The sequence below is a fragment of the Hydra vulgaris genome, chromosome 05 (genome assembly GCF_038396675.1).
Source record: "Hydra vulgaris chromosome 05, alternate assembly HydraT2T_AEP".
NCBI lineage: Eukaryota > Metazoa > Cnidaria > Hydrozoa > Anthoathecata > Hydridae > Hydra > Hydra vulgaris.
In genome coordinates this window covers 6,485,531-6,504,695 of record NC_088924.1, presented here as the reverse complement: position 1 = coordinate 6,504,695, position 19,165 = coordinate 6,485,531, and the positions used below count along the sequence as shown (strand labels likewise).

General features: G+C 26.6%; 3 protein-coding genes across 3 annotated transcripts in view; 2 read left to right on the top strand and 1 right to left on the bottom strand.

The window, feature by feature from the left end:
• The first annotated feature begins 3,308 nt into the window (after nt 1-3,308).
• The window catches only part of LOC136079950 (uncharacterized), a 25,394-nt gene continuing 9,537 nt past the window's right edge, over nt 3,309-19,165 (top strand). The window contains exon 1 of the mRNA XM_065796613.1: nt 3,309-3,392. The gene's annotated coding sequence lies outside the window, so the exon portion shown is untranslated. The remainder of the gene's footprint in view (nt 3,393-19,165) is intronic.
• Nucleotides 9,897-10,962, top strand: LOC136080142 (uncharacterized). The gene is made up of 2 exons (XM_065796753.1): nt 9,897-9,990; nt 10,286-10,962. The coding sequence occupies exons 1-2, from the start codon at nt 9,897-9,899 to the stop codon at nt 10,960-10,962; spliced, it is 771 nt and encodes a 256-aa protein (XP_065652825.1).
• On the bottom strand, nt 13,260-13,691 carry LOC136080141 (uncharacterized). Its single transcript, XM_065796752.1, has one exon. It carries the CDS (start codon nt 13,689-13,691, stop codon nt 13,260-13,262), a length of 432 nt encoding a protein of 143 aa, XP_065652824.1.

Here is a 19,165-nt window from a genome sequence, read left to right as displayed (position 1 = left end):
AACAAAATATCAATAAAATTTTGGCAAAAGTTGCTCAAACTTAAAAGCAAAATTTTTTTTATATTCTTAACTAAATTTAAATTCATTAATAAAGTTTAAATTTCATATAATAATCTATTTTCGTTTTAAAATTTTGCCTTTACAAGGTGTAACCCCCCCCCCCACCTCAATATGCTGCTCATACTGGCGCCCTTAGCGCTAGCTATAGAAGCCCATAAGAAGCATTTTCAAACATGATTCACTCTATATATAAAGATAAAAAAAACGTTTCATCCCTTTTTTCACTTTTACCTAGTAATATACAGAATACAATTCGTTGTATCACGATAAACTATTAGGTGGTGATCTGATTGACAACAGATTATTTTTGATATAGAAAGTGAATAAACTGAAAGAATAACTTTATATATATTGAAATTCTTGATGGATTTTTAGGGTAAAGACTGTTATATCAATATTTCAAAAGATGCTTACACGAACAAAATATTACTTTTTTCTCACGAAAAGTTTCTTTTAATAATATAAATACATTTTTTTGAAAATCAATAACCCATCAGAGCTACTATGTAGCTAAATTCATTTAGAGTTAGTAAAAAAGCCACATAGTGCGACAATTAAGTTAATAACTGTTATTAATAATAATGGATACTAGGCGGCTATCTAATATATATTGCTATAGATACCGTTGCTATAGATCCACCGTTGCCATAGATCCAATGTTAGAGAACAATATTTGTTAATAGAACTATTGCAATGGTAAATTATTTTGAAACTTTATATAGGTTAACTTTTTTGAAAATTTTAATATATTGGTGGAAAGTTGCAAAATCTTTCAGTATCAATTGAAAACAAAAAAAACAAATTTGAAGTTTTGAATAAAAGTAAGCGCATAGCATGCTGTGAAGATCTACCCAAAAGTTAATTTTTTGAGAAAGTAAAGTTTATCCGACACTGATTTAATATTTAAGCTCTTTACTAAATTTTAGCTGATGTAACTTAGCTAGGTTTTATGTTTACATCCATCATTATTTCTATATCTATAATAAAAATATTTGCAAAGTTCATTGAAATTATGTAACATCAAATTCTATAAAGGTTTTTATTTATATGTTTGTGTCGGTAAATATGATATAAAAACCTTGAATAATAAATCCGAATCTTTAGTGGGTTTTTGGTCAATAAATGATCATTTAGCGATGATTTTATCCATTTATTTGGTCAGTTTCGACTAAATATTGACTAACTCAGGACGTCTGCGTTTAGTAGGTAATAAGTAAGATTTCAAAGTTCAGAAATTTGAAATAAAACAAAATTAACAAATAAAAATTTTGATTTTATCAAACTTTTTTTAAGTAGCTATCGTTGTGTTATTAATAAAGCACATCTTAAACTAAACTAATAATTATTTGCTAAAAAATCTTTAATCTTAAATCTCATTATGTAGGAAACGACTTTGATTTCTCAAAACCTCAAGGTTACAGGTTACACAAATATTACGCACAGACACGCAAATGTACACCTAGATATACAGATAGTGCGCACAGATACACAAATATATATACAGATACACAAATATTACACACAGATACATAAATGAACACACAGATACACAAATGTACAGCGTTTTGAAAATGTCAAGTATAATAGTTATGTAAGTATGTATGTTGTGTTCTGAAAAAAAGAGTGCTAATCTAAATTTAAATTTCAAAAAAAGGTAATTAAGAAGGAAAAATGCCTTGCATTAATATTAATAGTACAAACTTTATCATTCAAAAGTTAAAAATGGTTCAACAAGTTTATTGCTAACGTTAGGTCTGAAATACAGGACACGTGTTATTTTGGTGATCGTTCAGCGAATATAAAATTCATAATGTAGAACAACAAATAATTTTTTTTGGGAGTTTAGAGATGACTGTCTCTGCAAAAATAAAATATTTATATGGCTTTATGTATGTTTCATTTATAAGGCTTTATGTGTGTTTGATTAACAATGCCGGAGCTTATATATCATATTATATAGCCTTTTAAAAACAAAAAAATTATGCAGATTCAAACAGCCCACACAAAATACTTTGTGTAAGTTGAAAAACATTATTGCGTGGGTTCGGAAATTACACACCAAATAATATTTATTTTTTCAAAGGCAAAATGAACCAAATTTGACGCAATTTCATATCATAAAAAGTCTTTACACCCACACAAAAATCAATATAAATATTTTAAGTTTGTGACAGGAATGTTTTCATAAAGAATTTTGATGGCAAAACAATAATTTTTGCAAGTTAAGGTAAAATAGTCTGTAGAATAAACAGATTTATTTTTACTTATAAAACAAGTTAGAAACTAACATCTTAAACTATCGCATAATATCTTTATCTTGCCGGTTATCAATAAGGAAGCAAAATATCTTTTGAAGTCCGCTAACATGTCATATTTCGGAATTCATATGGCATTGTTTGTTTTAACCTTTGCAACATGTTAGTCTTTGATACACATTATCTAATTTTGCATAACTCAAATACTTTCTGTTTTTAGAAAGAGTTTTGTACAATATTTTTTGAACTATATATTTGTACAAATTCTAATAAATAATTTTTTAAATATAATAAAGTAATTTATAGCAAATGCTTAGTTACTTGCAAACAGAGCAACTAATAAAACCCTGCTAAGATAAAGCCAGTTGTTCCTTTTTTGATCCCAAGTGGAAAAAAATTCCACATAGGTACAATACAGTTAGTTACTGCTTGAAGTTGATGACATTGCCACGCAGCCTTCTGGCTAGTCTCTGCACACTCAGTGCAGAGACTAGCCAGAGTTTGGATAAGCTAGTCGCTTTGGTCTACAAAGCTTGACATTGTTGGGACTGTGTTACGTCCTAAGGTACTGGATAAGACCGCTTCTACGCCGTCTATACTCTATTGATTAAATATTGATTACAGCTAGTCTTCAAAAGTACTTTAAAGGTTTAAATTAAGGTAAGAGTTTAGTGGGTTTTTTTTTTATGCTTCAAAAGTGTTGGTCTCCGCAATAAAATGAGTTCCATGCGGTAGTGCAAAAAGTTGTGGTATTACATATGATGTGTATAGTATAGAAATGATGTTGATATACCAATAGTGATAAGTTCTTTTCAGCATACCTGGTGCAGTGTTTACCTTGGCAATTGCATTTTAACATTGTCTAGCCACTTAAGTTGATTGTTTACAGAAACGGTGAGGTCACGTTTAGAGGTTGCATTTGTTTCACTGATCTAAAATATTTTTTTAAATTATCTATATCGGAAATTATATGTGTAAAATATTTCTTATATAGGCTTCGATTTAAAGGAAGAAATCAAAACAGAATATGAAGATTTTTAGATAACTTTGAAGATGACGATTTAGAAGATAATTCAGGTGGTTGTTATTACTAAATTTAGTTCTTATTTGTTATACACACACACACACACACATACACACACACACACACACACACACACACACACACACACACACACTCACACACACACAGACACACACACACATATATATATATAAATATATATATATATATATATATATATATATATATATATATATATATATATATATATATATATATATATATATATATATATATATATATATATATATATATGTATATATATATATATTACAAATCCACGCTTAAATTAGTTTGTATTTGGTTTATATATTGACTATTATTTAATTTATAAATATATATATATATATTTACATTGCCTACTTAAATACATAGCCATCTTTTCTGCTTTAGTCGGAAAAAAATAGAAGGCCAGTTACAAAAACGAATATTTTGTCGGATAGACAAACTTTTCCAATCTGACATTAGATAAAATTCTTGTGTTGGCTTAATCTAATTATCTACTAAATATCACTAAACTTGGTATACTTAATCGAGGCTCCTTTTTAGCAGTAAAAATAGAAATGCTGTGCTAATAGAAGACAATACAAAACTTTTAACCTTTATATTTATATATTACTAAAATTATTTTAGAAAGACATGGGTTAGATTTGTCAGTAGAAATTTTCGGATATTCAAGGAATGTGCAAGAAATAAGAATACGCTAATTCTCAAAAATAAGTTTTAAAAGTTTAAAAAAAATATACACACAATCTGACTTAAAATGTAAAACAAAATATTTTTATTTTTTCTCTTTTTTTTTATAAAGGGAACAATGTTATCTGCAACAATAAAATTACTGTCTCCTGTTGACAACTTTGAGTACAAAGCATTTTGCAACATACTTTAAACATCTTAATCAGTTTTTTGGTAATAAAACCAGCAATATAACTGGCAACTTCCCAAAATTTATCTGATTAAATCACACAACTTAAATCTTTTTCTTTGATCTGATCTATCAAGGATCTAGCATGTTGTGTACCTTCAACATGATTAATATCATTTTTATTTGAATTCTTCTCTTTATTCAACGTTTTATTTTGATTATATTTTTACTATAAATAACGTCTTTCAAACTGACAAGGAACCTGCCACCACTCATTTGGCAGATTGTCTCAATTTTCTTTCTAATTGATCACTTTAATAAGTCAGCATAAGTTTTTAATTATCTTTCTACAGATCTTCTATTAATAAAACTTGACATTGGTAAATTGGTACTTTCCTTGGTATAGCCATAACTGGAAGTGAAGCTGTTGCTATGCTAGCTGGGTTTATTGTAGAAAAAGACTTCATATTATACAACAAACCTCCTTTGTGTATTAAAATTTCATCAAAATGTTTTTAACAGATCACTAAATGATAGTCAAGGAATTAATGTCTACTAATTCTAACCCATAACTTTTTCAAATCATCATCTTTTGGAAAACCAAAAACTGGGTCTACTTCACTGCCATAACAGTTAGAATTAAAACCAACAACACAGATTATAAAACCAACAACACAGATTATAACAACCATTATAATAACAAATAACGAAATAAGTAGCCACAAATAGCATTACTAAGTTTATTGAAGTTTAATAGAGGTGGCTTCTAATACAACGTTAAAACTTTTATCCAGCGCCAGATTTAATTACTTAAAAGATATAGCGCGATAATTAAAATATTTTGAGAAAGTTTGTCCATTTGATGAAACGTTTTTTTAATTGGCCTTTTATTTTTTATTGATTTAAGCAGAATAAAAGACCGTGTATTTAAGTAGGCCATGCGTATATATATATATATATATATATATATATATATATATATATATATATATATATATATATATATATATATATATATATATATATATATATATATATATATATATATATATATATATTTATATATATATATATATATATTAAAGTTGACAAGATTAATTCTTACGATTTCGACCATTTTGAAATTAGAGCGGTATTTTTTTTTAACTTAAGGTGGTACATAACCATAAAAAATAAAAATGGAAACAAGACAATGCAAAACAATTTTTTATATTTTTTTCATTCAAAATAAATTATTTAGAAATAAGAAAATAAAAAAAGTAGTTAATCAAGTCTTTTTGGCTCGATTATTACTGAAAATATGATATTTGATGATAGATTAACAAAATATTTAAAAAACTTATATAGTTAAAGACATGCAAATTTCACCAGTTCTTTATTGTATTGTAATGCAGGAGTTGAACTAAAATGCCATAATATAAAAAACTTTAGAAGATATTGGCATTTTTTACTTGTTGATAATATTTTGCATAGTTAGAGCTTATAAAAAGCGCTATAAGATGAAAAGTTTTGTGTATAAAATAATAGTTTTAGTGCGACTCCTGCCATCATAGCTAAAGAATACACAGTGAAAATTTCAACCTAAAAGAACATACTGATCTTGAAATACACCGTTTTAAAGTTAACAAAATTGGTAAAAATTAAATACTGAGAAAAACGCAAAAATAAAGATAAACTGAAGAAAATATTATGATTTAATTAATATAAGCCTGCTGAATAAGCAGGTATCTCTTCATTTTCTTTTTCTTTATCCAGAAATTCTTTTCTAATGGCTCTTAATTTTCTTCTTGCTTTTTCGCCTTTGATTGATGACTTTCTATAAACATTTTTTATGCGCACTATATCACATTTTTAAATGTATTATGCATAAACAGTGAAACCAGAAGTCTAAGCATTTGCATTATTGGGCTTAGACCAGATTTAACATCATTAACTCAATGATTTCTGAAAAAATACTAATTTCAAGAGGTTTTCGTGACACAAAAATTTCCTTTGGACATTTTTTCCAGATCATACTGTTTAAGCATTCATTTTAATTTTGAGTTAGGCTATGCAAACACTTTAACAATAGTGATTCTGCTGATAAATTATGCCAAACTGGCATTAACAAATCTTTGATTGTAATTGGGAGGCTTAAGTTTTTCTTGTATATTTTATTACCTGTTATTTTGTCAGCCTGCCATAAACACCAGGTATCCTTGGTGATTGGACAAAACTGACGCCGAATTTTTTCATCAATGTTTGTCTTATGAAACAAAGTTGTCCATATAGATTTTTTTATTAAATAAATATCACCAATATTCTGCCTTACAGCCCTAACAAAGTAACTTTAAAGAGTATTGATAGCTTTATCAGAAGTCTACCTATTCCTGAGACACCTCTTCTATCAGATAACTTTTTATTTTTATACGTTAGACGAATATTTTGGCAACGAGTACCCTACACGTTTTTGAATGTGTCAAACACATTCTAGCTTAGAAATTAGAATCTCTCCATAAGGTTTAGATAACTTTACTTGATTAAACAAAGTAGTATCTCCATCACCAATGTATTCCGTATATATAAGATTATTTTCAAAAAACAAGAAAACATTTTAACAGCCCCATGGATCCAGAACTACCTAATTTGACAGGCAAACATGATTGAGTTTCCAGTCCACATATTGAGGAGATTCTTTTTTATGCTTCCACATTGCACAACCATGACAACTTTTAGATAAGACATCATAGTCTAAACACTTTCCATCGATCATTGAAACGATAGAGACAATTCCATTTAGCGAGCTGTGTCTTCTCTTCTGCCACGAACCATCAACGGAAACTGTACAGTTCAGTTTTAGTTCAATATTAAATATACCCCCGACTATTTTTCTGCACTCTTAGTCTTGCTGTTTTTTTGGCTGCTATGGTCATAGATGCTTTACAAACACTAGTAAATGTACCATGCAAAACATTAATAATATTTGTGTAAGCTTTAAAAAAAATAGGTGGGGGTATATTTAATATTGAACTAAAAGATTTTATGGCTCTATGACCTCTACCGGTGTCTCTAAATGCCAACACCATTTGGACATTAGTAGAAACTTTCTGCCATAATATTTTGTAATTTTTGTTTTATTTTGAATATTAGTAATAATCTTTTACGTTTTAAAAATATTTTGCAATCGACAAGAGTATGAAGTACATGATAGTTGTAGTTCTAAACAAAATCCTTGTCGCTTCTTCATTTTTTCAAGATTTCATTATTTGCAAGATTAACATAACTTCCACAATCTGAGCAACTAGCTATTTCTTTTACTAAAGATTTTAACAAACCATAATCAATTATAATGTTATAATCATCTGTGTTTACAGAAATTAAAGAATCGAATTTTATTTTTCCTGAACATGAGTTACTAGTTAAAGGTAAAAAATCAGGTGCTAACTTTTGTTCAAGTGTTGAGTTATTTTCTTTTTGTGTGAACTGATTGCAGGCAAGCGATCTCTTTTTTTGTCCTAGAACGAGTTCTTGGCATATTATTCAATAAAACTTCAACAAAAAGTGTTATATTCACATATAAACATAGCATTTGCGGATTTAAAGACTTCTGGCAAACAAAATTGTGCTTTGAAAGTATGACTAATAACTTTAACTTAACAAGCAGCTAAAGGACTTATCATTGTCATAAACTAGTAATATAGTTTTCCATAATGACAAGGCTGAGTAGGTAAGAAGATGGTTGCTAAGGACGTTGTTATCTCGGAAAAATTTATTATGCTTCTATAAAGCTGCTTAAATCACTGTTTATGTTATTAATATTAAAAATAGTTTTAAAAATGTGATTCTCATAAAAGAATACGATATATTCTGTTTTATGTTATTTTTAACATTTTTTGTGATATTTTGGCTAATTTAGTATTAGTCATTATCAAACTCTTGGTTAAAGTAGTAACTGTTTAAAAGTAAAAGAAGTATATTGTTTAGAGCACTTTGATAAAGACTTATACTATATTATACCACATTAGCCAAAAAAACACAACAAAATAATATATTACTAATCAAGATGCAATTTTTTATCATTTATATATTATATTTACAGAGCCGTGGCTAGTAAATATAATATATAAATGATACACCCTCATCTACGGGAAGGAAAGAGCAGTTTTATTTTTTCGGGGAGAGAACTTTGATAACTTCAGTAGCTTTTTTTTTTTAAGGAATATCTTTTAAAAAAATTTTTAAATTCGGGGCCCTTAACTTATGATTATAAAGGGACTTAAACCCTCAAGCCACGGCACTATATATATATATATATATATATATATATATATATATATATATATATATATATATATATATATATATATATATATATATATATATATATATATAATACATATATATATATATATATATATATAATATATATATATATATATATATATATATATATATATATATATATATATATAAATACATATATATATATATATATATATAAATATATATATATATATATATATATATATATATATATATATATATATATATATATATATATATATATATATATATTTATATATATTTATAATTGATTTTTTGTCAAGAATTATTAAAAATAACTACATGATTTTTACTACTAAAAGTTTCATATATATATATATATATATATATATATATATATATATATATATATATATATATATATATATATATATATATATATATATATATATATATATATATATATATATATATATATATATACTTATTTATAGCTGTATGCACAAAAGTAAAAGCTTGAATTGCACAAGCATACGAAGGAAACAATCTTGATCTTTACTAAAATATTACAAGTTTAGGTGTTTCTTTGTTTGTCTTACCTTTCTAACATGCATATTTTGAATTCCTATTCAGGCAGAAAATAAGCACATGAACACGCAATCTGATTTGTTGATTTTAAAGAATAGGCGTGCGTGCGTTGGTTGAAAATAGAAAGAAAAATCAAAACCAAAAATACGTCCAAAAGTCTATAGAATTACAAAAGTGATAGAACCAAAAATACGTCCAAAAGTCAATAGAATTACAAAAGTGATAGAACCAAAAATATGTCCAAAAGTCAATAGAATTACAAAAGTGATAGAACCATATCATTATCAAAACTGAAAAATAGAAATTTTAAATACAACAAGTAACCCTTTTTAAATCTTCTCATTTCATCGACCGTCATAACTTTTTAGTTAATATATTGGTATAATATGCTTTTTTTTTGTTTTTTTAAAAAAAAAAGATTTCTAAATTTAGATTTCCTAATATTGTTTATTCGATTCGTATATCAAGTCGCGCTTCGATTCGGGATTCGAAACTCAAAATACCGATTCGCAGCGCCCTAATATACATTCATATATATATATATATATATATATATATATATATATATATATATATATATATATATATATATATATATATATATATATATATATATGTATATATATGTATATATATATATATATATATATTTATTTTTTTTCGAACATCTCATTAGCAATAAATCTGTAAAAATTTTTATAAAAATCACAATTTTTTTTTTTTTTTTTTTTTTTTTTAAAAATTATGTTAACTCACTAAATTTACTAGCATTCCTCATAAAAATAAAAACTTCGTACAAAATATGTCTTCATACACTTCACAACACCATGAACTGGAGTTATTGAATAATGGTCTTAACTTTGCTTTACCACCAGCGTTTATAAAAAAAGACGGACGTTTTTGCTCTTTTTGATAGCGTTGCACAATTTCTCAACACCTAACTTAGAAACAAGGATTCGGAACCTCAAGATAAAAGTGAACTTTCACATTTTGCAAATAATTATGTTTACAAATATACGCCGTCTGAAAGGTTGTCTGAGAAAACACAAAATAATAAAAAGACTCAGGAAGAATGAAAACATCGTAATAACAAGACCAGACAAAGGGAATGGTATAATTGTTCTAAATAAAGTTGACTATATAAATTCTCTTAATAATATTATAAGTGATAAAACTTTTAATAATTTAAAGAATTAAAAGATGACCAAACTATAAAAAGAGAAGTATCTTTACAAGGGTATCTTAGAAAACTTAAAAAACTTAAATGTTTTGAAAAAGACATTTACAATAAAATTTATCCTGTTGGTTCACAAACAGCAAGAATTTATGCTCTTAATAAGATGCACAAACTTAGTAAAGATTCTTCTCTACCATCTTTTCGACCAATTATTTCAACCATTGGCACATATAATTATAAACTTGCTAAACATCTTTCAGATTTATTATCTCCATATTTACCAAAACATTATACCACTTTTGACTCATTTTCATTAGTTGAAGATTTAAAACAAGTTGATGTAACTAACAAATTTATAGTTTCTTATGATGTTGAAAACTTATTTACTAACATTCCACTTAATGAAACTATAAATATAGCAACAGAATTGTTTTTTAAAGATATTCGCTCAAAATATTTTTCTAAAACTCATTTCAAAAAATTACTTCAAATTTCAACATCAGGTTCTCATTTCTTATTTAACGGAAAATTTTATGATCAGTTAGATGGCGTTGCAATGGGTTCTCCTTTAGCACCAATTTTAGCTAATATGTTTATCGGTTTTCATGAACAAACGTGGGTTAATAATTGCTCATCCTCCATACCGATATTTTATAAACGTTATGTGGATGACATAATAGCAATTTTTTAATTCAGAGTTTGAAGCGCAAGAATTTTTTAAACATCTCAATAGACAACACAAAAACTTAAGATTTTTATGGAAAAAGAAAAAGACAACCAAATTCCATTTTTGGATGTTCTTATTAATAAGTCTAATTCACTCTCTACATCAGTTTATCACAAAAAAACATACACGGGTCTTTTACAAAATTTCTTTAGCTTTGTCCCTTCATGTTACAAAACTGGTCTTATACGTTGCTTGATTGATCGAACATATAAAATTAACAACACGCGGTTTGGATTTGATAAGGATATAAAAAATCTTTCTTTCGTTTTAAAAAATAATCAATTTCCGCAAAAAGTTATCGACACTGAAATTAAATTATATGTTGAAAAGAAAATTAACTCACCTGTTATAAATACTGTTGATAATACTAATATAAAATATTTTAAGCTTCCATTAATTGGATTTTACTCAAATTTCACTAAAACTAAAATTGATAAAATTATTAAAAAGTATTGTAAAAATGTAATAATCAAATATATTCACAACGGATAAATTAAAAAAACAATTTATGTATATAAGATCCACTTCCTAAGATGCTTAAATCTAACGTTGTCCACAAATTTTCTTGTGCTGGCTGTAACGCCAGTTATATTGGAGAAACCTCCAGACATTTGACAACACGGATAAATGAGCACCTTACGAGTGACAAGCAATCGCATATTTTTAAACATTTAAATTCATCCGTTAATTGTAAAACACTAACTAATTATGATTGCTTTCAGATTTTAGATACTGCCTCTACCATTAACAAATTAAAAATAAAAGAAGCACTTCATATTAAATGGGAAAATCCTTCTTTAAATAAACAAAAATCTCATTATATTATAAATTTATGTATCACTTACTATATTACTATTATTATTAATATTTTAATATTAGAAAGTTTATTTTGTCATAATTTGTAATTTTTAAAAGTTAACATCGTAGATAAGTTTTTATAAAATTTAATTAAGTTGAAACATCTGGTATAGTATGCAAACTTATCTTTATAAAGTCATAATTTGTAATACAATTTTTAATTGGTTTGTAACGAGTTTATTTGTCTGTTAATTTTTCTCTGTATTGTCTTCAGTTTTGAAATTTATTTACCAGAGTTTAAATAGTAAATTAAATCTTTTGAAAATTTATTAAGACTACGAAACATGTCAAGAATAAAAAATATTGTGATTTTTATTAAAATTTATATATATATATATATATATATATATATATATATATATATATATATATATATATATATATATATATATATATATATATATATATATATATATATATATATATTAGTAGTAGAAAATCACTTAACAAAAATTTTTTTACCAAAATATTTTTTTTTTTTTTTTTTTTTTTTTTTTGTTAAGTGATTTTCTACTACTAATATAATTGCTCTGTTCTTTAAAGAACATTGAGCACTCTATTGTGTAGAATACTTTTTAAAGTTGTTTAAATATATATATATATATATATATATATATATATATATATATATATATATATATATATATATATATATAAACTAATTTAAAACATCAGATAATACGAATTCTCTCAATACTAGATGATTTATTTGGGATTTTTGCCGGGTTTTAGGCACCGGCATCATCAGCATATAATATAATTACAAAGTTTGTGACCGTTAAATAACAACAAAAATTTTTTTTTAATTTTGACGTCGCCTTTATAATGGCTTCTTTTACGTAAGTATGAAAAAAATGAAGTCCAAAAATTTGTTTTAACATATTGTCCATTGTCCAAATTCATACCACCGTACATTGGAGAACATTGATGCTTTTGTATCTCCAAGGCTTCACGGACTTTTTTCTCAAATTTCTTATCCTCAACTTTAAGTGTTTCCGCCCTATCCCATTTAATATCCTCAGCGCAATTTACTTTATGCAAAGCTAATGCAGACTGGTTTAACTTGCCTTCAGTCAAAAAATTTTGGTGTTGTTGAACCCTTGTTTTTATTTGAAGTTTTGATTCACCGACACTTTGGAGCATTTGCACTTAATTAAATAGGTTCCAGGTTGGCTGTTGCGTGGTAATTTTGATTTATTTCTATACGTTAATAGCGTTTTTAGGTTAGCATTTGACTTAAAAACAGTTCTGTAACCAGCTTTTCTTCTAAGTCTGGGAGATATTATTGGTATCCATGGTAAAGAAATTGTAGGAAGGTTGTTAGAGTTTGATGGAATTTGATTTTTTTTTGCTAAACGTTTTTTTCGAACGTGATAAGAAATATCTTCAAGCATTTTTTCATCTCAAAAATTGATCTCATCTTTTAAATGGTTTTTGCCGCATATTGAGTAGGCTCTGTGTATATATCCGTTGAATATTGCTTTTAAAATTTTGGGATTGTGATTAGAATGAGGTTTGATTTGGATATTGGTTATAGCATCTTTCCTGTAAACCTTGAACTCATATTTTCCACGTGTATTATTAATAACAGTTATATCCAAAAAGTTAAGTATCTTATTTTTGTTTTCAACTTCAATTGTATATTTTAAAGAAGGATGTTGTCTATTAAGGATTGTTTGGAACTGTTCCGCTTGCTTTAAGTTAGAAAACCTAGCGTGGCTATCATCTACATATCTATGAAAGGATTTAATATCAATTGAAGGAACCATTGTCATTGCCATTTTTATTGCCTTTTTCTCATGGTATTGTGAAAAAGATTCAGCCAAAACAACCATAAAAGACAATCCAATTGGACCTGAATTCTCCAACTCATGAATCTCACCGTTCCACAAGAAATAACAAAGAAACAAACAAAGATTGATTCCTTCAATTGATATTAAATCCTTTCATAGATATGTACATGTATGTGACGTCAAAATTTAAAAAAAAATTTTGTTGTTATTTAACGGTCACAAATTTTGTAATTATATTATAGTATATGCTGATGATGCAGGTGCCTATAATCCGCCAAAAATTTCAAATAAATTATTTAGTATTGAGAGAATTCGTATTATCTGATGTTTTAAATTAGTATTATCTGATGTTTTAAATTATATATATATATATATATATATATATATATATATATATATATATATATATATATATATATATATATATATATATATATATGTATATATATATATGTATATATATATATATATATATATATATATATATATAAATTAGATAAGTGTTTTTACTAATTTATTATTGCTCTGTCCTTTTAGAACATTGAGCACTCTATTTGTAGAATACACTAACATAATTTATAATTTATATATATATATATATATATATATATATATATATATATATATATATATATATACATATATATATATATATGTATATATACATATATATATATATATATATATATATATATATATATATTTATATATATATATATATTTATATATATATATATATATATATATATATATATATATATATATATATATATATATATATATATATATATATATATATATATATATATATATATATATATATATATAAATCAGTGGCGGATCCAGCATTATTTAATCTTTGAGATAGCTAACTTCCAGACATGGAGCTAACTCAAAACATTTTTATGTTTATACTTATATCAAATAATGAGGGTTTGCAGAAAATTGCGGTGATTGGAGGCTGGAAACAAAAAAGCCCCAAAATTTTTGCTACACCTGCCCCAAACAAATTGATGAAATATTTTTTGTATTATTCTCAACTAAACTTATATTCATCAATAATTTTTAAGTTTCATAGTATTATCTTTCAGCGTTCAAAAATTATGACCAAATAAAAATTACAACCCCTCAATTTGAGGGGGGTTTGAACTTACACGGGTGATTAGGTAATTTTTTAATTAAAATTATTTGGTTTGAGGAGGCTGAATAAATGCGAATTTCATAACTGCGAATCTGCATAAGTGCGAAGCAGTTGCAAAGACTGGCATAAGTGCGAACTGGCACAAGCGCGAACTGGCATAAGTGCGCCGAAAGAATTTGCAAACATTGGGATAAGTGCGAATTGGCATAAGTGCGAACTGGCATAAGTGCGAATCAATTGTAAAAACTGGCATAAGTACAAACTGGCACAAGCGCGAACTGTTATAAGTGCGCCGAAAGAACTTGCAAACATTGGCATAAGTGTGAATTGACATAAGTGCGAACTGGCATAAGTGCGAACTGGCACAAGCGCGAACTGGCGTAGGTGCGCCAAAAGATTTTATAAACATTGGCATAAGTACGAATCGGCATAAGTGCGAACTAGCATAAGTGCAAACCAATTGCAAAAACTGGCATAAGTGCAAAAAAGTCAGAATTATTATTGTGAAAATAAAAGTCACTGATAACTGATAGAGAGCCAAGACGGGTCCCGGGGCAAATTTCTTTATGGGCCCTATCTTGGCTGAAAATAAGCACCATGTAATGCCAAAGTAGCCCGGCTTTCTTTGAGAGTCCTGCTCCGGACTCTTAAAGAAAGCCGGGCCCCAGGACAACACACCCGCCTAATCCTCCCTCTCTACGGCCATGCCGATAACCACCCAAATAACCTCTGAGTGGATACTTAATTAAATTTTTACAACTTTTATGTCAACTACATCAACATTACTCTTCACATTTTGATTTTGCTATTGTTAAAGCAAACGGCATCCAATGAAAACCAACCAAATGCTAAAAATTCAAAAATTAGTTTGAAGATGATATTCAACTCGTGCAAAAAACCAAATAACGATTAATAATTTTTACACTGACCACAAATATTATTTTTAATTATATTATTGATAACCCGACAATTACCATTATTTGTAATGATCATTCTCTTTTATACTTTTTATTTTATTTCGGTACGCTTAGTTAAAAACAGCAGGAAGATATGTCGAGCAGAACAGTAAGTATCATACCCTTATTGAAGGTTTTTTTAATTTTTAAGTTTCATTTTATAAAAGGTTTTATAAAAGCTTTTAAATGCTCATAAAAATATTAGAACAATTTATTTATGCTATAATAAACATATTCAAAAAAGCACTATTTTAATATTTGAAAAAACTTTTAAAAAACTTTTCCTTTTGGGTTGCCATAAAGTACGTACGAAGTTATGGGTTTCCATAAAGTACGTTTGAAGTTATTTTTTATAAACTTTTCTGGTTTTTGAAAGTTCATTCAAAAATTTAATAAAGCAAAACAGAGCACAATTACAACTGATGTAAATAACACTATAGTCATTAAATATTGATATTCATTAAAGCCATTAGAATAAACTCAAGTTTATTACAAAAATAGGCAAGAAGTTGTTCGTCGATATTTATAGTTTTTTAGGTTAATAATAACCTATAGGTTATTTTAACCTATAATAATCGAACAACTATTTTATAATTGTCCTTATTAACACGTTATTGGTGGTAGTCAGTCGGTTTTCAAAATCTGTAGTATCAGTATTTTTTGATTTAAAAATGAAGGCAACGACATCAAAAGAATTGATTAGTTAAGGCAAAAAACTGAGGAATATGTTATTAAAAATAAAAATGACTTTATGTCGGCAGATGATGCTGTCGGCAGATGATGCTGTCGAAATGTTTACATCGAAAACAACGATGTAAAACTTATTTTGTTTGCACCCATTCTATCTATTGCTGATAGAATATTTGTTTTTAAAATGAAGTCTGAAAATGAAGACAATTATAAATGCAATCATTATAGATGAAAAAATAATAAGAATAATAAGTTCTAAGAATAGCAAAAAAGGTTTTAAAAAAACTTATTATCTTACCCAAACTACTACAGGCCAAAAACATTGTACATCCGCGAATTTTAGTAAACAAGTGTTCATAAAAAAACTACCAAAGGTCTTATTGCTATTATCTATTATTTAGGCAATGAAAAATGTGGTGTAATAGATTTGAAACACGGAAGCAGTAAACTTGACCATTCATACATTCGCACTGCATCGTCTGTAGTGTCATGTATAAAAAAAGTTTCAAAACCAAATGATAAGCCACAAAATATTTATGAAAAACTAATGTTTGAATCAAATGTGATTTAAAAATTAACAAACGTTAAAAAAAATAGGTCGCGCAGGGTCGTCAAATTTTTCATGAGTTTTTTCATAAAAAAAATAGGCTAGGCTCCTTATGCAGGTAAGAAAACGGTTTAAAATAACTTTTTTCGTTGTAATGAGGGTTTTAGGCCATTTTTGAAGATTTAAAAAAACGTGTAAACTTAAAATTACCTTAAAATTATCAGCTTACTAGGGAGTTTTTAAAGCACATTTTTTATTCAAAATGGCGTATACATTTAACTAGGAGATTTTAATTAAAAATCTTAAACTTCAATAAAAATGAACTAAAAACGGGTTCTAAAATATGGAAAATGGTTCATCACAAAGAAAATAAACTATATAATTAGGTTCATTTTCTTTTAAGACTTAAATATGCTTATTTTTTTTAAATTGATAACATAGTTATCAATTTAAAAAAAATTTATAGGGTGGGGTAATCTGGGCCTATATGTCAGTATTTATTGCATTGTTAAAAATCTAATACTTTTACAGCAATAAATACTTTTAAAATGAAAACTAATGTAAATAAGATCTCTGGCAATGCTTTTGTATTCATTTTCTGATTTTATTTTTCAACGGATTCATATAGACGATCATTAAAGATGTAACTTTCCATTGAAACTAGTAGATACCGGAGAGTAGCAGTTTTGAATCTTAGCACATCAAATTTATTTTTAAATAAACATTGCATTTTTAAAGAATAATGAATCTATAATATATAATACGAGAACATTTGGTTAATTTTTACTTGAGCATCCGTCTAATTTATTCCTTAAATTTTTTTTTATCATGATTAGGCTAAATATAATTACTTGGAATTTTGAATTGGAATATCATATATTCAATATGGAGAGTTATATTTGGATTTTTTTAATATATTTTGTTATGGTTTTAAGTTATGGTTTACTGCGTTAATTGAATTTCCAAAATTTTTTGGAAAACCGCTAAGAGAGACTTGAATATGTTTAATTTATTTATTTTTCTAATTTGCTGTTTTAAACACATAAAGTTATTTTGCATTTAGCGCATTTATTGTAACACTATTATTTTTAAACTTTTGAACAAAATGTTTAAGTTGGATACATACTCAATGACTCAAGTTTTACTATGAGTTGGTATAAAATGTTCCATGACCACAAGGGAAAAAAGAAAGAACAATTGATACAACTGAAACAACATTTCAGAAAGAACAAACTTTATGTCTACAGAGAACATGCAGAACTACTCCAGAAAAACTTGAAGAATTAACTGAGCTATTCCAGAAGAGGTGTCATGAAACCATACATAAAAACTTGTGAAACCCATATCCTTAAATCTTTAAAAACTCCGATTTGTATAGATTTTTATCTTAGTAAGATAATCTTACTACTTTAAATATAAGTTACCGAAGAGTTTTCCATCATCATGAAACAAGAATTTTGGTTATGGATACTCAATAACCTTCAAAACGAGGAAACAGACTAAAATGTTTTTTGATGAAACTTCAAAACAAGGGTTTAAAGATCACATCAATAAATTTCTGGAAAAATTATAACACTGCGGATTTCAATAAATGAAAAATAATTGAAGTAAGAAGTCTTTTAAAATATGAAATTTACATTGCCTATTGGTAAGTTAATAATGCTCCAGGTATGAAGGATATGTATATATTAGAACATAAATTTAAAATTCAATTTCAAAAGACAAAAAATGAAAACTGAAAAACTGAAACGGAAAAACTGTTATGAAAAACTAAATGTAGTAAAACGCGTGAAAATTTAGTACATACTGATAAAGACCGCAAAAAATAAAAACGTGGCTGTAGTGTACATTGAGATCGATTGTATATGTGCCACATCGTAAAAATGACTAAAAAAAAAGGTTCTCTTCACATTTCGGAGTTAGATTATTTGTATAAATTACAGCAATTAAAGTAGAACATGTTAACGTTGTTCTGGTTGCGCTTTTTATTAGTTGCTTGAAACCATAGAATTTTAACATTGATTTTATTTCAGTGTGATCACTTGACCTCATGTAATTAACATTAGGATCTCTAATTAAAATTGTTTCTAATAAATTAGGTTAATTAGGTTTAGATATCATTACTGAAAATGGGTTAGAGAAATTGTGGCTAAGGTATTTCGAGCCATCCGGTGGGCAATAT